The sequence below is a fragment of the Alosa pseudoharengus genome, unplaced genomic scaffold, assembly GCF_046254945.1.
Source record: "Alosa pseudoharengus isolate Yale_2024_CS ecotype anadromous, Long Island Sound unplaced genomic scaffold, YU_APseudo_1.1 YU_APseudo_1.1_scf_2, whole genome shotgun sequence".
Taxonomy (NCBI): domain Eukaryota; kingdom Metazoa; phylum Chordata; class Actinopteri; order Clupeiformes; family Clupeidae; genus Alosa; species Alosa pseudoharengus.
In genome coordinates this window covers 35,269,090-35,296,448 of record NW_027468663.1, presented here as the reverse complement: position 1 = coordinate 35,296,448, position 27,359 = coordinate 35,269,090, and the positions used below count along the sequence as shown (strand labels likewise).

The following is a 27,359-nucleotide window of genomic DNA, read 5'->3' as shown; positions in this document are numbered from 1 at the left end:
CTAGCAACAACTGTCTTTCCCTCATATGCTTCTTAATTTCTTTTCTGGCTTTTTGTAGTGTGATGCTGGGTCCATGGTCTCTCCATCGTCAGTGGACGTGGCTGGGCTGAGAGGTGTCCAGCAGCCTCAGAAATCCCTCTTCAGTTTCAGCCAGAGCACTGCTCCTGTCACTCAAAGACCAGCAGCCAATCACACGCCTCTCTCCGCCCCCCATGAAGACTCCTGTTGGCCTCCTCCTCCTCCTTCGTGCTTGGTGTCCGGTGACCCACTGACCTGTCCCATCATCCCCGGCTGTGTGACCACCCTCGACCTGTGTAAGGGCTTCACCGGGCTGGGCCTCAGCATAGTGGGCGGCTGCAACACGGCATTGGTGAGCGTTCCCCACGCAGAGGTCAGAACGTATCCAATGGGTGCAGAATACACTGCCCATGATTTGGGTGAAGTGTTGTTTAATCCATGGTTAATCTAAAGTGGCAGAGCTGTTTTCTCACATAATCATCTGATTGAACTGAGTGATCTCAGATTCTAGGACAGTTGACTGGAGAATTGCTACAAAGCATACCATACCTCTCTATTTTGGGAAAACAAGAAATTAATCATCGTTCATATTCCGCACAAATAATCAAGACAGGGTGGCCTACTAAAATCAAAGAGAGCTCTACCTCTCCCTGGAAATCCCTTGACAATAAAACTCCAGCAAAAACAGTACTTGCGCGGTAGCCTATTTTCTTTGTGTGATATTCATCACTTGTGAGGCGCAGTCCTATAACTGTGTGGAGTGCTCCCGCTCTTCTATAAGTGTGTGCTGTGTGTTCTGCTCTCCATCTGTCCCAGGGCGTCATTCTGATCCATGAGGTGAACGAGGGGGGAGCGGCGTACAGGGACGGCAGGCTGTGGGCCGGCGATCAGATACTGGAGGTACAGTAGAGACAGACCCCCCTCTCCCCAGACCCCCCTCTCCCCCTCTCCCCCTACCCCAGGTCACCCTCTCCCCCTACCCCAGACCCCCCTCTCCCCCTACCCCCCTCTCCCCATACCCCCTACCCCCCTCTCCCCCTACCCCAGGTCACCCTCTCCCAGGTCACCCTCTCCCCCTACCCCAGGTCACCCTCTCCCAGGTCACCCTCTCCCCCTACCCCAGACCCCCCTCTCCCCATACCCCCCTCTCCCCATACCCCCTACCCCCCTACCCCCCTCTCCCCCTACCCCAGACCTCCCTCACCTCCTCCCCAGACCCCTCTGTCTCCCCGTCCCAAGCTTATTATAAAGTCAATGGTTCCAAGGGAGGAACTCATCCAGTGGCCAGTACTAAGATTGCAAAGCCCAGTTAAATAACATTTTGCATCACTTTAATCAGTCTGCTCAGCGTCAACAGCAGGCTTAGTTGTGTGTCCGTGTCTGTGTTGCAGGTGAATGGTATAGACCTGCGGATGGCCACGCATGAGGAGGCCCTGAGTGTCCTGCGCCTGAGTCCGCAGCGCGTGCGCCTCTGTGTGTACCGCCAGCAGGGGGCGTGCGTCCACAGACGTGCGCCGGAGGAGCCGTCAGCCTGTAGGGGGCAGCGTGGCTACACGTCGGAGGACATGTGGGAGCTGTTCACGGTGGAGCTCAGGCCCAGCCCAGCACGTGGCCTGGGCCTCAGCATCGTGGGGAAAAGGTGCAGGAAACACGGAGATGCAGCCTCATCTATAAATCAACATTGCAGTCACTGTGCACCAACCATGCAGCTAGAGATGTACACATGTTGTACTGTTGGCTGATCTGTTCTACAACTTCTCTCTCACTCAATGTGTGAGTGTGTGTGTTTGTGTGTGTGTGTGTGTGTGTGTGTGTGTGTGTGTGTGTGTGTGTGTGTCTGTGTGTGTGCGTGTGTGCATGTGTGCGTGTGCGTGTGTGTGTATATGTGTGTGTATGTGTGTGTGTGTGTGTGACAGGGATGACACTGGTGTATTCGTGTCCGAGCTGGTGACGGGGGGTGTGGCCGAGGCAGATGGCAGGTTGATGCTAGGCGACCAGATCCTATCGGTCACCGGAGAGGATGTCCGAGCCGTAACTCAGGACTACGCCACTTCTCTCCTGCAGGTATCTCTCTCATTCCTCCCTGTCACATCCTCCTTATCAGTATCGCAGACTTTACACGGCTGCTGAACCATAACATCTGTGGATGCTGTCAGGCTTCATGTATGTTTATTTTGCTCTTGTATTCCATTACTGTTGCTCTTCATATCTGTGATAAGACACCTCACTTTGATATTGAAATTTTAAACAATCTCTCTCTCTTTCTCTCACTGACTGACTGTCAGAACTGCACAAAATCTGTGGTGTTGGAGGTGGCACGTTTCAAAGCAATTCAACAACAGCAGGTGGGCTATCAGGTAAATAGAGTTACAGTGCACTACACTGCAAAGCACACCACTTTACAGTGCTACAGAACTCCCAATATTTGCCTCAAAGTACTGAGTGAGATTAATGGGGACACTTTAATGGACGTGTGCTCAGGCACAGTGGTACTCCTCAACCTATTATTATACAGACATTTCAAAAGCAACCAGTTACTGTACGGCTTTGGAGTCTACTCAGATGTTCCCTGTTACTACTAGTCTGTAGGATGCAGCAGAATGACTGTAGATCCACATGCAGTGAAATTGTACTTCTTGTGTCAGATAACCGTTTAGGGAGTGAACTTGGTGCACTGAGTTGCAGTGAAATGTTAATGCAGTATATCTGTGCTCTGCCCCTCAGAAGAGCTACACAGACACACTCCCTCACCTGCATGTGGCCAGCTCAGATCATGGACACACACAAACAGACAACAACAACAGCCACAGTAAGCCTCCCTAGTCACATTATTGTTATTATGTATGCATGTGCTTTCTCTCTCTCTCTCTCTCTCTCTCTCGCATTCTCACACACAGACTCATTAACTCACTACAAATTGCTGTATGTCTCCCTGCTCTTAATAGATAACGTTTGACTTATCAGGCTTGCATTTACAGAGTTTATTAGCCTGTGTTTAACAAACAGCTCATAATGTCAACCGAGTGTCTTGTGCTTCTCTCAGCTGCAGATGAATACAAAGATAAGAGAACTGTCACTCTTCAGAAGGTTTGCTGTTTCACTGTGCTTTGCTTTGCCATGCATGGATGTGTGTGGGTGTTGACTGTGTACAGGAAACTTTCTAAATGTTACTGGGCTGTGTGTTGGTCTGTGTTTAAGTGCATGCTTGTGTATCTGTGTGTGTTTGTGTGAAGCGGGGGGCGTTAGAATCCTTGGGCTTCAGTGTATCTGGAGGGGTAGGGAGTCTCCATGGCGACATACACATTTCCTGGATGGACCCGGATGGATTGGCAGCACAGACACAGCAGCTGAGAGTGGGTTTGGAGACCTACACATACAGCACAGAATGCACACGCACACACACACACACTAATGCACACACGCACACGTGCATGCGCATGCACACACACACGCACGCACACACGCACGCACACACGCACGCACGCACGCATGCACACACAATTATAAAAACATGACTCAATTGTAAGAGAGCTCTTGGAGATCAGACTGGATTTGACCAATTTCATGGTCACCGCAATTGCAGCGAAATGATGATGGCCACAATTCAAGTGCAGAGTGCTCCTCACGGCTGGACTGAGTGAGGAGACTGTGTGTGTCTCTGCAGGTGGGTGACCGCATCGTGAGCATAGATGGCCGGCCTACGGAGGGGATGAGTCATGCTCAGGTCGGGGCTCTGTTGAGAAACGCCAGTGGGGCCATCAGCCTGCAGGTTGGTGATCTATTAGATTGGCACCTCACCAGTGATGAGTCATTGACCTCAGGCAGCACTGATGGGGTGTGTTTGTCTGTATTTATATAAAGGTGGTGTCTGGGGTTGCTGAAATTAAGAATGAAATCACCAAGGATCAGACCGATGCATCAGGGCCTTCAGAGAACTACACAACCCATAACCACTTAAGGTACAAAGAGATTGACTGAGTTTTGACAATGACTATTAAGAGGACAGACACAGCTACACAAATAGTCTCTGAATATAATAATGTTGGTATGTGTGTGTGTGTGTGTGAATGTGTGTGTGTGTGTGTGTCAGTTCTCCTCAGTGTCGCTCCATCACTTTACACAGAGGAGCCTCAGGTCTGGGCTTCAGTATTGTGGGTGGAATGGGCAGTCCCCACGGTGACCTGCCCATATATGTGAAAACCATCTTTCCCAAGGTGAGGTGGGAGCATACTGCACCTGCTCTCTCTGAACCCAACCCTAGCCTGTCTGCCCCATCCTGTTCCTCACATCTACTGTACTCACATCAGAGAGGCTATCAGCTATTACAGAAACTACTAGTATTGGCATTTAAACCATAAATATGTAGTATGGTATCCTCACTAGAAAATAAGTATCATTTTATTTTTCCTTTAAAGGAGAATTCCGGTGTGATATTGACCAAGGGCCTTGACATTTAAAACAAGACATGGAGAACTTTGAAAAAGCACTGGTAGTTTATTTACAAGACGATTTATACAGACAGTACCTTAAGGAATTTTACCGTTCGACGCCATCTTGAATTTAGTCACGATAAGTCGAGCGACGAGTACGAACGAACAGGTATTATAAGGGATCAGATTCCAAAAATAATTCAGTGGAAATGCATGGATTCAGTTGCTTCCAGTAGCAGCAACTGGAATCCATGCATTTTCACAGAATTATTTTTGGAATATGATCCCTTATCATACTTGTTCGTTCGTACTCGTCGCTCGACTTATCGTGACTAAATTCAAGATGGCGTCGAACGGTAAAATTCCTTAAGGTACTGTCTGTATAAATCGTCTTGTAAATAAACTACCAGTGCTTTTTCAAAGTTCTCTATGTCTCGTTTTAAATGTCAAGGCCCTCGGAAGTCTACCAATGAAGTATGGAGCTACTTTGAGCCTCGTAAATGGTGTAAAACAGTGATTTATTTGCATGGCTAGGCCGATGCCCGAGGTACCACAACGAAACACTGTGTTGGTAGCATTGGCTAACTAGCGCCAGATTTCTGAGTGCAGGGGACAAGCCGAGGTGAGCTATGAGACATACATTCACACTCGGTATCATGTTTCAACACACTTTAGGTCAAAATCACACCGGAATTATCCTTTAACATAAATATAGAAATATCCAGATAACACATACTATATATATACAAATTCTACTGACTAGAATTGAAAGAATGGCTCTAAGCACTTGATGGACATGGCGTGTGCTGTTGTGATGGCTGTCCACAGGGTGCTGCAGTGGAGGATGGACGTCTGAAGCACGGCGATCAGATCCTGGCTGTGAATGGGCTGAGCCTGGTGGGAGTGACGCATGCAGAAGCTGTGGAGATCCTGAAGAGGAGCCGAGGCCACGTGGTCCTCACCGTGCTCTCATAGATGTGTGGCGCCTTCTGATGATGTCACACATACACACCAGTGACAGTATGATGCTGTGATGACAATCCACATTTAACTGTGTAACCGCATTACTGTGTAATTAACTTCTTGATAATGTTTAACATACACAAACTAAAACTTCTTTCAGGAGAAAGATAGTTTGGAGTTCTAGCCATGGGTGATGTACCATCCATTTAGAAAGTGGCTTTAGGAGATTCATTTGATTGTCTTGCTGTATTTGCAAACACAGACACACCATGAGACAGAACTGTGAATCCTGTCCTGCCAATATCCCCTTAATGACTACTTTCAGCCATGACTAAGCTACCTAATTGACTGGTTCATGACTGACATTCTCTCATTATTCCATTGTACCTGTTGGGCTATCCAGCCTTCTTCTCAGCGTGTGCCGTATCCCTGGGCACCAAATTAAGAGATTTATTTTGTTAGTCTGTTTCTGGGGACAAAACTCTGAAGCTGATCCGAATCTCTTGTTCTGCCACATTTTCCTGAATTAATCAGATTATAATAGATGTGTTCTTTAGTCATATTGTAGTAATACTGTAGATACAGCACCCTTCATTATCTTCATTAATTCAGTTTTAGTTATGTGACAGTGTACCATACTAATCCAATTATCACAGGAATTGTTTGTTTGTTTGGTTGTTTTATAAAATGGTCTATGCATCTCCTGATCAGCAGAATCATTCATATCTTAACTGAATTAATTCTATTTAACCATATGCTTTTAATGGTGCCTCATTGCACAGATATATACACAGACATAATATTATGAATAATTTCAGATGTTAAATAGATGGACTGTAAATAGTCTGATCGCTGTAACTTGGCCCAATGCTTCCCTCTAGTGGTTACTAATATATGACAACACAGTCAGATAGTAGATCAAGTCTACAAGTAGATCTACAACCCCTGGCAGAAATGATAGAATCACCGGTCTTAAATGAAGATGTTCATTCAACTGTTCTATCTTTTAGAAAAAAAGACAAACCACAGATGTGCCTCAAAAATACTTTTCTGTAACAGATTGCTTGTCTTACTGTTATATACCCTGCAAAAGAGCCTAAATGTTTTGATCTGCAACAGGTCTTTATCAGGGTATGATTAAGATCTGTTTAAATAAGTGTCAAATTGGTCATTATCTCGTGAACCTAACACCAAGGAAGGACAGTAAGGGACAACAACCAGTTTTAAGAGGGATGGGTCTTTCCCATCTAAATGAGACAAAGCTCTAACCGCAGCTAATGACTAAGAGCATTGAGAACTGAAATCCTCATTTGTACACATTACTCAACTCTACTCAACTCCTCTTTACAAGTAAGCATTCCAATAGGACAAACCAGAACTCTCACCTATATAAGCTCATAGTCCTAGATTTATTTTTAGGGATTTTTTTAAAAAGGCGAATTAATGGAGGAAATGTGCGTAGGAGAGTATGTTAATGGATTAAGCCATTACAAAAGCAGTTTAAACACTATTGCAAAGCCCTATTATGAGTTCCTATTTACCCCTAGTCATTTAGCCCAATTCAATAACCTTATCCAAATACAGTTGTGCATACATTTCCCATTTAGATGGAAATATTAGTGGGGATGAGTCATATTTAGTGAGTCGTATAATGGTTAACTTCATCAGATTATTTATTATAAAAAATAAAGCAGTTCAAAGTGGTGCACAGAGATAGAAAACTGCAAAGTCAATGGCGCACTCTAGTGGCAGACAGACTGAAAAAGACGTGACAAAAAGTAGGATAAAACAAGAAAAACATATTCTGGTGGAGGCTATGTAGCCTCCTACATCAGTCATGAAATCTACATATATATACACAATCTAAAACTTTCCTTATTAATATTTACTCATCCCATTTCTGTGGATGGCATATTGCACGTTTGTGCATGGAGGAGGGGGCCGACTTCAGCCTGACATCATATTTAGCTCTCCAACAAGTCGTTCAGCAGTTGGTCTTTGGTTTAGATTAGCACTCCAGCACCTGACCAGGAGAGCTTTACACATCCGTCCAAATCGAGAGTCCCTAAATCTTTCCCCATTAACTGGTGGCCGTAATTCATAAGCCACAACAGCGTAAAGGATGCACTGGCGATCACCTTGATAGGGCATTTCCCTGGCGATGAGCTGCCACAGCGTGATACCGAAGGCGTAAACATCAGCCTTCAAGGTGACCTCTTCACCTTTCAACAGTTCAGGCGCCCGGTGAGTGTAGGTACCACCCATGTAGTTTGTGAGAGGACTTAGTTCTCCAGAGCACTCAAGCTTCCGTGAGCAACCGAAGTCAGCGAGTTTGCACACGTCAGCATCGGAGACAATTATGTTGGCAGGCTTCACATCAAGGTGTACCACATTGTGCGCATGCAAGTATTCAAGACCTCGAGCTATGTCGGTTGAATAGGTCATGCACCTGCTCTCTACTAGTGGCTCTGCACTCCCGTAGATAACATGTTGCAGATTCCTGGTTCCAGCTAGTTCCATTATTATGGTGCCAATGTTATCAGCGTTCTCCGGATCAGCTGGAATGGATGTAGTGGCTGCAATGACTCGGACAAGGTTTTTGTGGCGCAGGTGTGCGGCATTCAGTTCCGCCCAAAAACTCTGCCTGGATGCCAGTTTGTTCTTAGAATATCTCTTCACCTTTTTCACGGCGACGGTTTCCCCAAAGTACATACCTTTGTAAACTGAGCCAAACCCACCAGTCCCGAGTGGCTCTAAACAGTGCAGTTCGTTCCAGTGAATTACAGACGACCATAGTCTGCTGGCAACTTTACTGCGGAATGTGTGTGCTGGGACCGCTAACGTGGATCCACCGGCATACTTGATCAGTGGGCTGCTGCATGCTCCTAGCTCCACCGATGGCCTAAAGTCTTTAGGCAGTAACCGTGTAACTGGGATTGGAGATGGCATGGTTGACAAAACTGCTCACCTGTGTTACCTGCTCATTTGTGAACAGTCCCCTGTCACGATCACGTGACTTCATACGTATGCGTACTCATTTCCTCCAATGACATCATCACATGTAATTTCGTGTCTCTGATGGTCACATCTTTCACAATAGATTACCTAGACTCGTGCGTAAAAGTGATATTCTAAACTGATGTGTAAAATGCGAAACACATCACCAACATGTTAGCTACACCAAAAACACCTGATAAGATAAGTATTACACGCATCGGCAGACATGATGAGGCTGCAGCTTTCCTCACATAACAACTAAGGTCCTCATCCAGCTAATCAAGTCAAAGACTTTCTAATGAGGAGACAGCACTCAAAAAAAATCCTCGATAGAAATGCATGGGGCTAGTTTGTAACGCCAATAGACCTCTCCAGAATAAGTCCCGCCTCCGTAACTTCCGTATCCATCCAACTTCCGGGCGTGGATTGTCTATGAGAAATAACATGGCGTTTCGAAATATCATACCGGTAAAACATCTGTAGGTAGCGAAGTTGAAAAAGCTGGTGGGCAGATTGGCCTACACACTTCTGCCATATAGTTTCCACTGGATTTTTTGATTGTCGGTGCCGTTTAAGTAGTATACTATAGACTATACTACTTAAACGGCACCGAAAATAAAAAAATCCAGTGGAAACTAGATGGCAGAAGTGTGTAGGCCAATCTGCCCAGCAGCTTTTTCTACTTTGTCACCTACAGAGTTTGACAGGTACGATCTTACAAAACGCCATGTTATTTCCCATAGACAATCCACGCCCGGAAGTTGGATGGATACGGAAGTTAGGAGGCGGGATATATTCTGGAGAGGTCTATATGGCCGTTGTCTACACATATCACACCCAAGGGGGCAGGCGAATTCCCGGAAGTAGAAGCATCGATGTAGTGGTGGTTATCAACTCTCTGCTAACCCCATAGAACGCCCATCCATTTAGGATTTTTTTGAACTCCCATAACTTCATATAACATATATCATGTGCCGATATTTTAGCTTCTGTGTTATCTACATAAACAATAAAAGGCAAAACAAGACTCAACTACCTCGTACGTAACGTTAGGTTCCCGTAAGAAGAATGTTTAGCATGTCCGGTTGAAGGGAAGCTAACGCACTGAAGGGAGATAACCGTATTGTTTGGATAAGAAGCGTAGTCCAGCCAGCACGGAAACTCGTGAACAAAGCTATGTAGCCTACAATAGCATTGTAGCCTATGTTAAGGTAAAGCATAGAGGCAAGTAAACCTAATGGAAAAACAGTAGTTTTACCGTTAGGTAGTCTAACGATAATCATTTCAGGTTTTCGATGGATTGACGTAGGTCAGAAAAGTGGAAAGAAGATTAGCCTCAAGTCTATAACTTTTTTGTTTTGTTTTACCATGACTGTTTTTGAAGATGATCATGTGTGGTAGTTTCAACATTAACACGACTTGATATCACTTGTGAGGATGATATTAATAATAATACATAAATAAATGTTTAACTTTGATGGCGAAGGAAGTGTGAGAAGAATTTCTGTGTAGCCTATCTATCATATGAGTTACAAGATTCAGTTCGATGGCTAACGTCACAAAGTTAAGTGCGAGTCTGCGCAGTACTGGGGGGACCAACTGAAAAATGACTCAGTACCCTCCCATTGAGAACGACGGAGTCTGTTCGTCCATTTCTTTTACTGTCTATGATCACACCCCTTCCTCGGCAAAACGTCGACATGTGAATACATTGAGCCAATCATGTGGTGTGTTGTGAAGACATCGTGCCAATCATGTGCTCTCATGTGAACTCACCGCTGGAGCAAGATTGGTGTCGTGAAGCCTTGCTCACGCGCATTTCTGCCGAATAGGATGCCCGATGAGTGCCCAAAAAGCGTTGCAATATGGCCGCCGAGTGGAGGCACTTGCCTAAATGGACTTTGATCAAGTGACAAAAACGGCAAATTACCAAGTTCACATTAAAACTGTTGGACGTGAAAGGCCACATGGACTACAAACTAACTACAACGTGATGACAAAAGTGATGAAGAGCCCCTAACTGGGCAACTCTGTTAGCAAAATCTACCCCCAAATTCCGACCTCTGACTCACACATTACATGACGTGAATGACTGATGATGTTTTCACTGGGAAAAAGGTTTTTCCGAAGCCCTTGAACGCTAGGTAACAGCAAGCAGCGCAACTTCCAACAGCACATCGGTATTTTGATAGTCAGCGGTGCATTTGAAGGAATCTGCTTGCACGTAAGACCGTATGAAACAGAGATTCAACTAAACCTTGCTTTACTAAAACCTGTTTGTGACTAGCAGAGTATAGCCTACATGCACCTGCACTCATCTATTATTTGAAACTAACTTCACCGTGGTCTCATAGTCAACGACAAAACAGTTCTACTGTACACAGTTAATTACTTTCACTATTGACTGACAAGGGGTTACCATCAAAACATAGCCTGAAAAAACAACACTTACCCCAATAATGTTCAAATGACTGAATAAAAATCCTAAGGATATTTGTCCTGCAGAGGAGTTGCTGCCTACATCTCGTGACAATGCATCTTCAGCTGTGCTCTATATGTGCCTTTCCCTATAGACCGGATTTTTCTTGGTCAGTGACGTAATGATTTTTAGAGGATGTTAGATAGCGCGCAAGGTTTAATAGAAGAGGAGCGCATGGCGAAAAATCAACACTTTATTGAGTGTAAGATAAAAATAAGCTTTGCGTCGCACTCTGTGCCACCTTGCGCCAGGTGCACAGTAGAGGCCAAACTCTCGCTCTCTTCTCTCTCTCACACCCGTAGCACTTGGGGCGACTGAATGGATTCTGGGGATGGCCTGTGCTCCCCATCTGGCTCTGCCCCTGTTCTTACATCTACCTCATAGTAGGGGGGCCTATGTGTCTAATTTGGGGGCTTGTGGGATTCGCATGTTAATTTTTGGAGAGTATTATATCTTTGTTCTAGGGGTTCTTAAGAGTAAAAAAAAACATGTCTCCATTTTTTTTGAAGGTTTTGAAGGACCCAAATCAAAGGTCAAATTCAGAAAAGGTCAAATATGGTGTTTTGCCCATAAACCTCACATTGCTGGTATTATAGCACAGGGTTTGTGCCTACAAGGTGTGCAAAAGTGGGCCACATAAACAATACAACATTATAAAACATTTTTAGGCTGATGATTGATCTCTTTAACAAGAAATTGTGCCTAAAATTCTCGAAATTGTCCGCTAAAAAAATAATACTTCAATATCAATACAATCAATTCATGCCTATTAGTGTGCTTGAGTGTAGGCCTAGCCTGCTCTGTCAGTTCTTGTCTACACCCATTCAGAGCACAAAGTGCAGAGATCTCTGTTAAATCAAGTTTAATAGACTTAATAGACTTTTACATAGTACCAGCTGAAGTCTGTAATAGTCTAGGTCAATTTTGAAAATAAATTAACCCTGAAGGCAAATCATGTTAATTTTTGGCATACAACATTTTTAGGGGTTTTGAAGGGTGCTGAATTCAAATCTTCTGTATGCCAGGCTCAAAAATGTCCCATAATGCCTCAAAACGGAGAAATCCAATATGGCCGCCGACGCCAGGTCAAAATCTAATTAATCACTTATCTTTAGGACTGTACAAGGTAAAAACCTGAATGTAATGTGCTTTTATAGGTTTTCACATATAGGGAATTCAATGCCATGCTCAGATTTAAGATCAAGACTAGAGAAAATGCTTGAAATGAATGTACATGGTTAAAATTGTTGTCTCGGATAATGAATAATTCATGAAAAAAGAGGACCATGAAACAGGTTGATGGCTTTCTGAAGAATTTACTTGAAAAATGTTTTTTATTTTTATATTTTAACTATCTATTTATATTATTTATCTGTATTTTAACTATTTATTTAGTATTTGAAGAAAATGCTTGAAACTCTTAAGCTATTACTACTAGATTTGCCTACTACTGAAATATTGTTCCTGAGCCTATTGTTTTGATGTCAGTGTGCTATGATGACATGTTTGCCCATCCCACCCCTACCCATACCCCTACACACACAAATACCCATATGTAACCCTGAATGAGGCCACACCCTCTACCTATACACTGAGGAGGCACTTTTTAGCAATTATGTCGCTCCTCTCACATGATGCTCAGCAGTAACAGGTAAACTATAACATAATATCACAACAATTTCTTTAGGACCATGTAATACATCTATAATAGCATGTGAATATTGTTATGTGAGGATTATGTATAGGCTAACTGAATAATTAATATATCGTAAGAAACTAAAAAAACGTAGTTAGCCTTTGTGAATAGGAAGAAGCTAACTAGAGCCTCGACTCTCCGGGATGTGGGCCCCCTCTTGACAAGATGTTGGCCGCAGCATACAAGGCCCCCGGCACATGAACTGCTCTGAGAGAGCTGAATAGGGGATGAGCCCAGAGCCACAGGTCTGTCGACAGGCTGCAAAGACCTGGAGACCCCAAGCCCCCCTGTCTGTTGATGTAGGCCGCAGTCACCGTGCTGTCGGTCCTCACCATCACATGTTGGCCTCTTAGCCACGGTAGAAAGTGCCGGAGGGCGAGGAGAGCAGCCCTCAGCTCCAGGACATTGATGTGCTGGGATAGCCAAGGGTCCGTCCAGAGACCATTGATAACCTGACCATCGAGAACGGCGCCCCAGCCTACTGGGCATGCGTCTGTAAATACGACCCAGTCACGAATATCTGGTTCCATGGCAATCTCCTTCTCGGTGTTGGCGGGATCTCTCCACCAGTATAGAGCACTGTGAAGCCTGCGGGACACAGTCACCTTGGCCTGGGAGGGCCCTTGGGGGCACAGACCAAGGCTCAACAGGCACCTCTGGACTGGGCGCATGTGAAGGGCCATAAGGCCCAAGAGGCGAAGGCAGAGTTTCCACTCCACCTGGGCGTGCAACGTGAAGCAACTGAGACATTGAGACGGTTGCCCTCCTGGAGTCCAGGACCATGCCCAGGAAGGTGGTGACCTGGGAAGGCTGGAGCCTGCTTTACTTGGGATTGGGGCTTAAGCCCAAGTCCTGAATGTGCTTCAACAGCAAGGCCACATGTAGGAGGCATTGCACTTCTGAGGTTGCACAGATGAGCCAGTCGTCTAGATAGTTTAATATCCTGAGCCCCCTCTGCCTCCATGCACCTGGTGAAGGTTCGGGGGGCCAGAGAGATTCCAAATGGGGGGACTTGGAACTCGAAGACCTGACCCTCGAACGCAAACCTCAGGAACTGCCAAAGCCCTGGCCATGGGTATCTGAAAATAAGCATCCTGTAAGTCGATGGTAGCAAACCAGTCCCCTGCATTGATGGCCTGCCGCACCCTCGGAACTGTGATGAACCTGCACCTCAGAGACCGGTGTACGTTGAGAGCCTTGAGGTCTAAAATAGGACGAAGGTCCTCTGTGTGCTTGGGTACAAGAAAACAACGGGAGAAGAACCCCGATTGGGGGTCTGAACTCCTCACTTCCCTTATCGCCCTTTTGTCCAGGAGGGTGGACAGCTCTGCACATAAGGTCTGAGCGTGGGTCATGGTGGAGAGCATCCATGGATCTGCTCCAGCCAAGCCTTAATGCATCGAGCTGAGAGGTGAGGCTGGCTGGCTCGGAGATTGTCAGGAACAACAAGGGCGCCTGGAGAGGCCACGGCCACTAGCACGCTGGCCCCTCTAGCCAGCTTGTGGGCAGGTACCCCGCCCCTGGGATGTCTGAAGCCGCTGCATGAGATCAGTCGGCCCCCAAGACGGATGCCCCAAGGTAGGTGTTGGCTGAGGCGTGAATGCTCTAGGGCGCCTAGCGCCCCTGGTACGCCTGCCAAGAGACCCTCTCACCTCTTCTGCACAGGGCCAGCTGTCACACGCCTGCTGTGGGCCGAACATGGACCCAGGCTCCACCAGCACTCTCAAAAGACGCTCTCTGTCTGGTCTGAGGGGAATGAGCGCCGCCACTGGGCGCTCAGTCATGTCTGTGCGGAACCTAGACGCAGAGGCAAGGGGCTTCTCTGGAAGGGGAATATCAAGAGCCCTGGATGCCCTGCCAACGACCTCCTCAAACAGATGAGCCAGCTCGCCTCCCACGGGGCTGGCTACACAGGGCAGTGCACAAGGTAGCTCCTCTCCCTCAGACGCAAGAACAGTCTCAACGTCCACAATGGCCTCCTCATCTTCCTCCTCCAGCTCATGCGGACTGGTAGAAAGAGCAGGTTGGGGAACTGCAGGCCTTGTGCTAAGAGAAAAAAGTGAGGCTTGTAAGGCTGCTGAGGACTCCCCAAGTGCCCTGGCTACTCTTGCCATCTTCCTTGACGGACCCTCGGAAACAGGAGAACCCGCGCGTTTACCAGAGAAAAAACGACAATGGGCTTCCCTTGTGTGCGTAGGCATAATTAAATAATTAATGCACGACTGGGGGGCGTCCCTTGCCAAGAAAGCATGTTGGTGGCCCAAACACAACACACACTTATCAGGCTATTCAAATGTGCATGATCAGTTAGTGCCACAGCTACTATCTTTTCCACCAATTCCAAAAGCTTGTAAGGAGATCACCTCCTGTGGTTGCGTCAAGGGATGTCTAAGCCAGCGCTACAGTTGCAGGAAAAGTTGCATGTTATGCATGGAGTCATGCAGCTGCAGCAGCACCTGTCAGAACACTGCTGGAGAGGAGGAGGATGAGGATGATTAGGATAGCCTAAGTATGTAGCCTACCTCTTCATACCAAGAAGTTTAAAGAATTGATTAGAACAGAATGGATTAATTACTAAATAAATAGGTAAATATGCATTATTAAATAAATAGTTAAAATACAGATAAATAATATAAATATATAATTGAAATATGGTAATCAACCTTGCTTCTAAACATGTTTCAAGTAAATTCTTCAGAAAGCCATCAACCTGTTGCATGGTCCTCTTTTTTCATGAATTATTCATTATCCGAGACAACAATTTTAACCATGTACATTAATTTCAAGCATTTTCTCTAGTCTTGATCTTAAATCTGAGCATGACATTGAATTCCCTATATGTGAAAACCTATAAAAGCACATTACATTCAGGTTTTTACCTTGTACAGTCTAAAAGATAAGTGATTAATTAGATTTTGACCTGGCGGCGGCGGCCATATTGGATTTCTCCATTTTGAGGCATTATGGGACATTTTTGAGCCTGGCATACAGAAGATTTGAATTCAGCACCCTTCAAAACCCCTAAAAATGTTGTATGCCAAAAATTAACATGATTTGCCGGGACTTTAAATAAGCACATTTTCCAAAATCCTGCCTAGTCTATAAGGCCTTCCGTAGCTTATGTAAGTGTGATGAAAAGAAAGGGTAAAGGATCAGATAGACAGACAGGTGTGTGTGTGTGTGTGTGTGTGTAAGAGAGAGAAAGAGAAAAAGAGACACTACCAGCATGGATGGATTATGAACTTTCAGGCCCCTGGGCCCAGATGTATTAAGGGCCATCCACTAATTGTTGCGGGGGACATTTTAAAAAATGTATTTGATGTGATTTCCTATATTCTGGTGCATTTTGGGGATGGCCAATACTTTAATTCAATCAGATTCATAGCCTATATGTTGATATGATGTGTTGATACTGAGGCAATGATTCCATGCAATGGCTTGGGCCCCCTGACTCCTTGTCTCCCCTGGGCTTGGGCCCGGTAGGCCCATGCAGTAATCCATCCCTGACTACCATTGACAGTTGGCTGATAGCTGGCAGTGATAGAATTTAGAATATTGAATAACCTGAAGCACATAGTCCTCTGTTCTTCATGGTTGGTGATATTAGTGACCTTCTAGCCTTCTACATTTGAGCAAGCACATTTTCATAGTCCATGGTGGCACAGTCTAGTTTTATTCTGATTATATTCTGAGGTGTGTCTTTCTGTTAGTCAGGTGATGGCACACATATTCTAAAAGAAACAGATTTTGGGATATGTATCCAGTGGCAGATATGTGTGGACTGGTGAATGAACCATCACTAGAGACATATGCCTAATTTCTTGTTTTTGTCCATGAGAGAGTATAGTAATTCACAGATTGGGTTAAATGCAGAGACCAAATTTCCCTCACGGGATCAAAAAAGTATACAGTATATACTATATAGAAATCATGTGAAGCAGGCAGGACTCGGTGTCTTCAGAAAAGACGTGGTAGACCATCTTCTGAACCTGCAGCAACACCTGCAACTGCATAAAGTCCATCTAGAGGGACTTTGTACACTTGTTCAGCAGCAGCTGCTTCCAGCATAGATAAGTGCTTCTTCTGTCAGAAGCAGACAAAAGAGTGTCTTCATGAGGTGTCCTCTTTCAATGCAGGCAACCAACCAAGAACTATAAGTAATATTTTGAAGTCAATGACTTTTAACAGGTAGCCAGTGTAAAGATGCTAGGATGGGGAAAATATGTTCATATTTTTTGTGTGTGTGAGCAGCTGCATTTTGAATAAACGGTTAGCTCTTTAGACAGGTATTATTACAGCCAACATAATAGCATTGCAATAGCATTGCAATAGTCTATCCTTGAGCTGACAAAACATTAATTTGTTGGCATCTGGTAAGGAGAAGGACTTCCTTATCTTTGAAATTTTCCTTAAATGGTAAAATTAAGTTTTGGTGATCTATTTTATGTGATTACTTAGTGCTAGGCCCTGGTCAATTATAACTCCCAGGTTTTTAACACTTGTGGATGAGGTCAGTGGAAGATCACTATATGTAGCCTGTGATGTGGATAGGATATCCCTCATCTTTTTGAACCTAAAACCATGACTTCTGTTTTATCTGAGTTCAAAAGCAGGAAATTATTCGTCATCCATGTCTTTATAGCTCTTATACATGTGTCAAGTTTGGCTGACGGGGTTAATTCATCAGGTTTTATGGAGAGGTATAGTTATGTATCATCTGCTAAACAACAGGGGCCCCAGTACTGAGCCTTGAGGCACTCCATATTTTACCATAATCTGGGTAGATGGTTTATTATGGACCTGTACAAATTGTTGACGGTTAGGAAGGTATGATCTAAACCAAGCGAGTGCTGAGTCTTTGATGCCTATCAAATTTTCAAGCCTAAGTAGTATGTCATGGTCTATGCTGTCAAAGGCAGCGCTGAGGTCCAGGAGGACCAGTATAGATACAAGGCTAGGTTTTTTGAGGGAGAGCTTAATAACAGATGTCTTAAACGACTGCGGTACATGCCCTGACAGAATTATTTATAATCTAGAGCAAAACATTATCCAGGAAGGGGAGACCAGTCTTAAGAAGGTGAGTACAAATAGGGTTTAGTAGACTAGTTGTGGAGGTGACATTGTGGAGGTGAGATCTAATATGTTGTGTATATGTAAATTAATTAAATATTGTTTGAGGTCTCATCTGTGATTCAGTGATTTTGCTATCTTTCAGCAATGGAGTTTGTGTATTTGGTGAAACTGATTGGTTATTGATCTTATCTCTAATTGTTTGACATACAATCATAATACTTACATACAATCATACTGTTGAAAATAATAAAATAACTGTTTTGTGAACTTTATTCAACATAGCCAGTGATTTAGGCAATATTTATGGTGTTAATTATAGTGAAATATACAATTTCACAAAAATAGGGTTAAAACAGGTTAAAAAAAGAGACATAATTTTTCTCCATGACCTCTAAAGACAGTCCAACCACTCTCCAAAAATTAACATTTCAATCCCACAGAAACCACATAGGCCCCCTGACTATCATGTCTGTGTGTGTAAGCAGTGTATTTGTTGTGATCTATGCTATGTAAACAAAAATATTCAGACCCATTACACCCACAAGGTATTACTGTAATAGGGAGTTGGTCCTCCCTTTGCAGTTCTTTTGCCCATTCAGTCAGTGGAGTATTTGTGAGATCAGGCACTAAGTTTGGACAAGAAGGCCTAGCTGACAATATCTCTACTAGCTCATCCCAAAGCTGATTAATGGCATAGAGAAACCTAAACCCATTTATTGCTTTAACATTGCAGACAGACACCCCAATCAATGTTTGCATAACTCTAAATCTCCAGCAGGTGGTGGTGTTGTAAAGCTAACGACCATGCCCAAGTTGGCATGAAACCTTGCACATGCATGAGTCAACCTTGTGGTTTGCTTCCCTCTCTATAAACGCCATCACCACAATCCCTCTCTGCTACTTCTCACCTAAAACATCTACCTATGCAGATAACCATAAATGGCCCCAATGAGTCATTAAGAGGTCAAAAATACAAAGACACACGTACATAAAAACAATACTGTACAACACTGACTAGGCTACAGTATATGAGTAAGGCCCAGGACAGCATCACTGACTAGGCTACAGTATATGAGTAAGGCCCAGGACAGCATCACCAATCCTTCAAATACATCCATCTTCATACGTGTCCATCCTAAGCTAAATTCTTTTACAAATTTTGACATGATTTGATTGAATTGTCTCTTGGATAGAAAGGGCATGACATGGCTGAGATTAGGGGCTTCGCCTGAGAGACTTTTAGAAAGAATCCAGGGCTTTGCCAACATGTGCAGCAGCACCTGATAGGAAGTGCATCACCAGCAGGCATAACACAGAGACTAGAGAGACGGTGAGGTAAATATCGTGTTTATTAAACAAACATCAGTATTGGGACTGACATTAGTCTGAGTACGGATGGAACACAGTCTACAGGGAGGGACAGCTTTATTTTTCTTGGTAATACGACGCGTTCCGCTTTACCGCGGCACACTGTCCACTACGGCACAGATTATCATCCAAGTCTACAATACAAATTTAGCAGCAACATGTTAACGTCAGAAACAAAAGGGATAACAAAGTAGTTTTGTTTAGAAAAAGTCACAGTATTTTGTTAAAAAGGATCATCTTAGAGGAGAACATTATTTAAAAGATTTTTACGTATTCTAAGTTTATTTTATTTCTCTCTAAACACGGCTTTTACTCTATGTAAAATACGAGGGGAAATTGAACTATACATTGAAACTCTAATATAAAGATCATCTCTGGCACAGTACAAAGTTTCAGGTGATTTGACAAAAATATACAATGCTTTCACTTCACATTTGAAGATTAAAATGTCACCAAGGTTTCTGGTAAAATACAATAGTCTCAGTGGTCAAACAACCTCTCGACTGAGAAGGACGCAAATGTTAGTCAAACTACCCAACAGGATATTATGTTTAATTCAATCATAACAGAAGGACAATATAAATTAATATATATTAAGAGATTCGAACTGCAATACATGGGGAAGATCTACTGAATAAGTACTGTAAAAGTTTTTTGATACAATAAATACATGTGAGCGATATGGTGTGCCAACAGAGACATAATAATGAAGAATGATATGAATCCAACGTAGAGTTTAGCACTGTAACCCTGGTACACCTTCCCACCTACCCTGCAATCCCCCAACACCATAGTTCCACAGTAATACTGGAGACAAGGAGCTTTACATGCTTTTTTCTCTTTGTGTGTGTGTGTTTGCAATACAAACATGTTGACAAAATGATATGGGTTTGGGAGAGAGAAATGGAAGTATTGTGTGTGTGTTTGTGTGTGTGTGTGTGTGTGTGTGTGTGTGTGTGTGTGTGTGCAAGAGAGAGAGAGAAAGAGAAATTGTAACATTATGACATTGTGTGAGTCTTTAGGACAGCTGTCCATGTTTTTGAGGCTTTGGCGATTCATCATCTCCGTGGTGATGGTGTTCATCAGCCATTTTGTTTGCTGTCCTGTGTGTCAGAATGGGAAGAGTCTATCCTCTAATGTCCTTATGAAAGCCATCCATTAGAACAGAGAAGACAGTGCCGAGCTCCTGACATCGTAGCTCACTGTCTGCTACGCAAGCGTTCATGGGAACAGAAAAATGAGACCGAAAAACAGCAAAGGAAAAAAGGTCACAGTTCCTAGAGGGATGGCAAATGAAGAAAAAAATAACAGTCAACTCTATTTTTTGTCTTTTTGTTTTTCTCCGCTTCATAATAAAAAATAAGTTTGTTCTGTATTTTACAATAATTCAACAACTCCACTATGGAAGCATACATTAGTCCGGCATAACAAAAAAATTTACATAAAAAAAAAACAAAATGACACAAAAATGAAACAAAACAAAAGCAAAAGGGGGGTGTGTAACTCCAAAAGAAGAGGAGATCTGGACAAGAGGTGGTGACAGGTTTGGGGAGGGGGGGGGGGGGGCGCAAGACAGAAGGGGGTGAGAGGTGGGTTTTGGGAGTGTGGGGGGCCCTCTCTAGGTTGGACACATCGTACAACCACACTTGACCACTTTCTCCACCTCCTGTACGAAGGAGGAGCCGTCTGTGCACTCGAAGGTGTATTTCCGCCTCTTGCTGCGGAGCGGCCCGCAGCACTGCCCCCCCACACAGCTGCCCCGGCACTCTAGCCGGGAGACCTTCTCCGTGGTCTGACACGCCGCATAGCCCTGCTGCCTCTGGTAGTGATCTCGGACCCGTTCGCCTCGACATGCCACTTCTGCAGGAAGAGACAGAGAGAGACGGAGCGAGAGAGGGAGAGAGGGATGAGGAGAGGGAGGAGGGGAGGGGGCAGGTTGTGGGGTGGGGAGCGGTCAGATGAAAAGAGTTAGAATAGAGATCGAAAAAAAACAATAGAAGAAAAAGATGAAGGCTCTGTGCTGACTATTGTCCCTACATTCCTGCATAGCGGTTCGAGAATTACTTAATGCAGTTGTTACCAGGGCAACCAAGTGTTTAGGTGAAGAAACGTACAGAGAGGGAAGACAAAGGAGGTTATTTTAAATCTTTGAAGATAGAAAAAGAAAGAGTAATTTGCAGGTCTTGTCTTCATGGCAACATCACTCATTGTAGGATGCACGTAATACACAGTACAACTTTTAATGTAATATCTATGTCTATCTAGAGAGTGTGTTCCTTCGTTCCCCCTCTCCTTCCCCGGCCCCTGTCTCTTGTCCAGTGCAAATTCTCACCTGCTGGCCCTGAGTGTCACTCTCAGGAGGCTCAGAGGAGGCTTGGGGGCACACAGGCAAAGAGCAGCGCGCAAACGAGAGCACAGGACAGAGAGCAGCAGAGCATTAGTAGAGTTAGTGTCACAGATGACCAACCACAGCAACACAGGCCAAACGCCTATCCACAGCGTTAGAGGCCAAGCCTGTCCAGTTAATGTCACATGCAGTGTTAAAGATAGATTGTAAGCACATCAACAACATCATTCAGTAGTCTGCGGACTCAGTATTGTAATTTAGCTTCATGTCATTATAGGGTTGCGCTAAAATGATTATGGTTCATTAAAGATACAACTTTTTTTTGTTTTGTTTTGCTGCACTATGTAACTCCAAAACTAAAACCACAACCCAGTAGTAAAGGCATGAGTGAGGGCCACTGTCATGTACCTCTGTCGCAGCTCTCTCCAGAGTAGCCCGCGCTGCACTCGCAGTAAGGTTTGCCCAGTCCAGACACCAGGCACGTGCCGTGCTTACACTTGAGAGACTGGCACGGGCTGTACACCTCCTCCTCGTCGCACAGCACACCAGCGAAGCCCGGCTGGCAGCGGCAGCTGTAGGAGTACGAGTTTATGGGCAAACATGTGCCGTGGATACACCTGAGGTGAGAGCAGGAGACAGACAATTCATCACATGTGTGTATTTACAGTCATGCACTCTTAAAACAAATGTGTTGAAAACAACACAACTTGCGTTGTTTTTAAACTCATGTCCAGATATGGACAATACAGTTTGTGGTGTTTCCATTTTTTTATTTGTTACACAATATGTGTTGAAAATAACACAACTTGCGTTGTTTTTTTAACACATCTCTGTGTGTATTCATCTCCTATTGTCGCAATGGGTTGTTCAAACATGAAGGACACAATGTATAAAAGGTGAAATGTAGGAATTCCGAGGGAGTGGGACTGACTTGTTGCCATCGCAGGGGTTGTTGACCTGCTGGTCGCAGAGCTGGCCAGTCCAGCCAGGCTCGCACTCGCAGCTGAAGGAGGACTGTCCCGTGGGGTGGCACGTGCCGTGGGTGCACTGGGGCCGGCTGCAGGGCTGGCATCCCGGCAGCACGCCCGACTGCAGCAGGAACTGCGTCAGGTCCTGCAGCTCCCCGTTGATGTACAGGTTACGGATGCAGCCGTGGAAACTGGTGCCGTTGCGGCCGGGACCCTGGCGCAATGCGGCCACGCCCACCTGACCTGGAAGACCTGAGACGGCACAGTGGGAGAGAGGAGAGGAGAAGAGAAGAGAGGAGAGGAGAGGAGAGGAGAAGAGAGAAGAAGAGAGAAGAGGAGAGGAAAAGAGAGGCAAATGGACACATGAGAAGGAGAGAATGCAAGAGGGGAGGGTAAACACAGTTCAGGGTGTTCTATTTGCCACAGAAGTGATATGGCTCAACGGTGGAGCTCCACCTACCGCCTAGGTAGAGTGGCGACGGGTTGTGCTGAGTGGTCTGTCTGTTGAGGGTGCTGATGGTCTTGGGGCTGCCACCGTCAATGGACAGAGAGAGGGTCTGCTCCTGGGCCACCAGCTCCACCACATGGAAGCTCCCATCATTTATGGTCTCCACACTGAGGATGGAGAGAGGGAGGCAAGAGTAAATATGAGAGTGATGCAAAATACAAGAGAGTGAAACAAGGAACACCAGAGAGAAAAGGTCATTCTCATCACAAGGCAGCCACATCTCTACAGATTGGATCAGTTAGTGCCTTGTGCATTCCCCCCCCCCCCCCCCCACCCTCCTGCGCAGCAGTGGTTGGGCTGCATACGTGTGCTGCAGTGGCAGGAGCTGCAGTACCTATAGATGCCAGAGGGGGGGTAGGAGAGCTGCAGTACCTGTAGATTGCAGGGGGGGGGGGGTGTAGGAGGACTGCAGTACATGTAGATAGCGGCGGGGGGGGTAGGAGAGCTGTAGTACCGATAGATGCCAGGGGGGGGGGGTAGGAGAGTTGTAGTACCTGTAGATGGCAGAGGGGGGGTAGGAGAACTGTAGGGGGGGGGTAGGAGAACTGCAGTACCTGTAGATGGCAGAGGGGGGGTAGGAGCCCGTGTCGTAGCTGACTCGCAGCCTGCCTCGGAACAGCTCCACCGCTATGTGCTCCCCGTCCCCTTTATACAGCAGCACGCCGTTATCTTCATCAGTGGCAATCTGAAACACACAGCAGAGCTTAGCTGAGTGAGAGAGAGAGAGAGAGAGAGACAGTGTGTGTGTGTGTGTGTGTGGGTTGTATGTGTGTGAGAGAAAAAAACAGAGAGAAAAAGATAGTGTGTGTGGGTGTGTGTTTAAATTGGCCATACCTGCAGAGAGATGTTTGCTTGTTCTGTAATGATGTTGGAGGGGATCTGTAGGAAGGACTCCCTGTCCACAAAGTTCACGCTGACCAGCCTCTCACAGCGTGGACCTTCGTAACCTTGGAGACACTGGCACACTGGGTCTGTGCCCATGACAACACACTGGGCCCCATTGGCGCAGTCATGATTATCACACGGGCTGGTCCTGGGCAGGACCATCGGCGGGGAGAACTCACAGAACAAACCACTACACACACACACACACACACACACGGGAAGGAGGTCACTCTCATTAATGTCACACTCTGTGTCAACATGTATTCAACACACGGGAAGGAGGTCACTCTCATTAATGTCACACTCGTCAAGATGTATTTCATTAACATGTAACCACTGTGTGTGTGTGTGTGTGTGTGTGTGTGTGTGTGAAAGAGAGAGAGAGAGAGAGAGCGCACACTCACCTGTAACCCTCTGGACACACACAGGTGTAGCCATTGACAGCATCAATGCACTGAGCTCCATTTTTACACTTGTTATCCTGGCAGTCATCGAAATCCACTTCACACTGCTCTCCAACATAGCCAGGAGTGCACTCACACCTGGGCAATGCACACCGACACGGTTAACACCATCGCACCTGGCTTGTGTCTCATTTTTCTATCTAATTTAACACAGTATTTTTAGTGATACTCCACAGAACTCTAGTGAATGTGAAAAAAATAAACATTTGAGTTGAGTGTGGTGAATCAACCACTGTGATCTGTACGATGTATGACATTAAAGTGGAACTTTCCCAAAACTCATTGTAGCTCTGGTTGAGAAATGTTTTCATGTCAGTTCGTTGGCCATAACCTTGATAATAAACCCTGGTCTCACACCGTAAAGGGTCTATTCCCTACCCACCCAGCTGTAAATAAATGACATCAGTATCAGAGCCATATCGTGTGTCCAGTTCCATGGCGATGGCAGCCGTGCGTAGTAAAATAATAAGAGCCAATCAGAAGGGACCTCGGGGACTGAACCACGTCGTCCCGACTGATCTCATCTGACACGGCATTCACACCATCAGACCCCCACCACCACCCCCTGACCCCAGCCCTCCTCAATCACACACAGATAAGTTACTCTCTCAACAGCAGAAAAAACAAACAGCCGAGTCGTTTTAGGCCCTGTGAGAACACAATAAATATGCTAAGTGTTCAACTTAGAGGGAAGCCATAACAAAAACAATGGTGAAATGTTTTCCATGCCACGCTCGCTCTCAGCGGACTACTGTGGGGAGAAGAGAGTCGCAGGGCGGGAGCCGCAGAATGCTCCAAGGGAGAGAGAGTGCTGAGGCTTTCAAAGTCAGAGACTGTTGTAGTTGAAAACAGAAGAGTGTATTTGATGGGCGGAATCCTTGCAGTGCAAAGGCAGGAGGCTCTGTGCGTGAGGGTGTGTGTGAGGATGTATGTGTTTGTGTGTGTGTGTGAGTGTGTGTGTGCGTGTGTGTGTGTGTGTGTGTGTGTGTGTGTGCGCACAAATGCATGCATACTCACTTGAATCCCTGAGGAGTCAGGATGCATTTGGATTCATGCTGGCACGAGTTCAACTCAGGGGCACAGAAATCCAGCTTCTCCTCACAGAGTTCACCTGCAGAGGAGCCACACACACACACACACACACACACACACACACACACACACACACACATACACACACACACCAAAGTAAAAGGGGATGGGGGTGTTGGGGAGAGAGAGAGAGAAATATTCATGAGGACTGTATTCACCTTCGGCACTGATGCAACACACTCATCATGCATGCGCACCATAGAGCAAGCTTTTCATTTGGAAACTGGCTTCTTAAATATTGATGAGCTGACTTCTGTTACACACTGTTCTGCATGATTAATTACACATGACACATTTCTTTTATAGGTTAGTTTCATAAAAAAAAACACACACACACATATGTGTGTATTACACACTCTCGTTGCGGTGAAAGTCCATGACCCCAGTTGGAATGTTACTTTGTTTTGAAGGCCAATTGCACAAGCACAGGGAGAAGACCCCAGAATAGACACCATCAACAATGAACATACTTATGACATTAATAGTGACATGTCGACAGCACATGAAAAGCATGTCAGTGGCTATAATAAATAAACAAGCGGACCAGGCTGATGCAAAACAGAACTCACCCTTGCAAGACTACCTTTGTAATAACTAACATAATATAGGCTGCAATTTAGATAATAATTGTAGACAATACCCAGAGACCAAGTATCTTTGCAGTTTTCAAAATCCGTTTGTATGATGACATGTTTGTGGAGACAAGAGCTAGTTTAATTTTACAATAAAAAGTTACATTCAGCGTAACTTTGGCAATAAATGGGTTGTTTCTGTTGGCTGGTGCTGTTAATCCCTTCCAAACTCCACAATTACTCCCTAGGAATTGAGACGGTAAATTTTATGTGATTCTACATGCCATTACAAAACATCCACGGAGTGACAGAAACAGTCATTTACAATTGGCTTGGGAGTTGATCCAGACCCCTCTTAGCTACTTATTAGTTCTTCCAGCTTAAGTGTTGGTTTTTAGCACTAAAGTATTTTGTGAATTACACAAAATAAAAATAAAAAAGTTTCTCCTTCACTGGAAAGTTAGGAGGTACTTTAATCCTTGAGATGGTTTGTGAATAAAATACAAAATTTCCTTAATGCTCTTCCTTTTTCAGGAACTTAAACATTTTCTCTCTGCTTTACTCTCTCTTTCCACCCGCTCACCCACCCCCCACCCCTACTCCACACAATCATTTATTTAATATGTCAACAACTGTCCTGGGTCATTAATTTTTTCAATCTATCACGGAACACAAATTAAATTATGAATCTTTAATACTACTCACAATATGACCTTTCCATTCAGTGTGTGTGTGTGTCTGTGTTTGTGTTTTCTTAGGATGCAGACTCAAGTGAATAAACAAGACGGGAACAGAACTACAATACTCTATCTTGAACAAATCGTAACCACATAGGAATACTGTCAATGTTCCATTGATTAAATGGTGCACATGAGAAACAGAGGGAGCGAGGCAGAGAGATTTCCATATTTCACCGGCCAGCCATGTTGTGGAGAGCCTGATAATGGCAGACGCATGTGCAATCGATGGGCTGGCTGCTGGGCTATTGATGAGGGGCATTGGGGGTGATTAGTATGGGGCCCTGTGTGTGTGTGTGAATAGTGAGCGAGCGCCTCAGCTAACAACCACTTGAGAGCTGCAGTGGGAGCTGTGCTGGGGAAATGAGCCGGAGCAGAGGCCCTGCTGAGACGCACGTTCCCATCAGAGGCTCAAAACACGCACAGGATACTGATACTCTACTGTTAGCGCTTTAATGACCACCCTCGGGGAATAGCCAGAGACGGGATTTGGACACAGAGCCAGGCAGGCATGCTGCGGGTCCTGGCCCTCCGTAATGAGACATAAGGGGGGGGGGGCGATATAACCAGCTTGTCGTGGCTAACAGATGTCTCTGCTAGACGACTTACCCATGGTGGAAATGAACCTCAGCCTCTTTCCCAATCCAAAGCGAGTTGTAAAAGCATGCAAGAACAAAGACAAACAGACAAGCAGATATACGGACGACATGCCAGTGTAGGGAAAGAGAAGGATAGATAAAGGGATACTACATACTGACAATC

General features: G+C 45.1%; 3 protein-coding genes across 3 annotated transcripts in view; 1 reads left to right on the top strand and 2 right to left on the bottom strand.

Annotated features, from left to right (window-relative positions):
* Window positions 1–5,423, top strand: part of LOC143133479 (multiple PDZ domain protein) — a 41,870-nt gene extending 36,447 nt beyond the window's left edge. The window contains 10 exon segments of the mRNA XM_076293241.1: window positions 59–370; window positions 835–918; window positions 1,410–1,657; window positions 1,935–2,082; window positions 2,304–2,375; window positions 3,683–3,787; window positions 3,827–3,865; window positions 3,928–3,977; window positions 4,109–4,232; window positions 5,277–5,423. Coding sequence (XP_076149356.1) covers window positions 59–370; window positions 835–918; window positions 1,410–1,657; window positions 1,935–2,082; window positions 2,304–2,375; window positions 3,683–3,787; window positions 3,827–3,865; window positions 3,928–3,977; window positions 4,109–4,232; window positions 5,277–5,423 — 1,329 coding nt within the window.
* A 1,687-nt stretch (window positions 5,424–7,110) lies between these two features.
* Window positions 7,111–8,395, bottom strand: mos (v-mos Moloney murine sarcoma viral oncogene homolog). Its single transcript, XM_076295974.1, has one exon. The coding sequence runs from the start codon at window positions 8,358–8,360 to the stop codon at window positions 7,359–7,361; it is 1,002 nt and encodes a 333-aa protein (XP_076152089.1). The 5' UTR covers window positions 8,361–8,395; the 3' UTR covers window positions 7,111–7,358.
* A 10,592-nt stretch (window positions 8,396–18,987) lies between these two features.
* Window positions 18,988–27,359, bottom strand: part of slit2 (slit homolog 2 (Drosophila)) — a 102,342-nt gene continuing 93,970 nt past the window's right edge. Inside the window, exons 29-36 of the mRNA XM_076294793.1 lie at window positions 25,214–25,307; window positions 24,137–24,274; window positions 23,682–23,922; window positions 23,402–23,532; window positions 22,800–22,954; window positions 22,303–22,591; window positions 21,780–21,988; window positions 18,988–20,884 (exon numbers count right to left, since the gene is read on the bottom strand). Of these exons, the coding sequence (XP_076150908.1) occupies window positions 20,643–20,884; window positions 21,780–21,988; window positions 22,303–22,591; window positions 22,800–22,954; window positions 23,402–23,532; window positions 23,682–23,922; window positions 24,137–24,274; window positions 25,214–25,307 (1,499 nt within the window). The 3' untranslated portion in view covers window positions 18,988–20,642. The remainder of the gene's footprint in view (window positions 20,885–21,779; window positions 21,989–22,302; window positions 22,592–22,799; window positions 22,955–23,401; window positions 23,533–23,681; window positions 23,923–24,136; window positions 24,275–25,213; window positions 25,308–27,359) is intronic.

What these genes read in the sequence shown, in the direction of transcription:
- mos (XM_076295974.1), bottom strand. Translation starts at nt 8,360, where the DNA reads ATGCCATCTCCAATCCCAGTTACACGGTTACTGCCTAAAGACTTTAGG.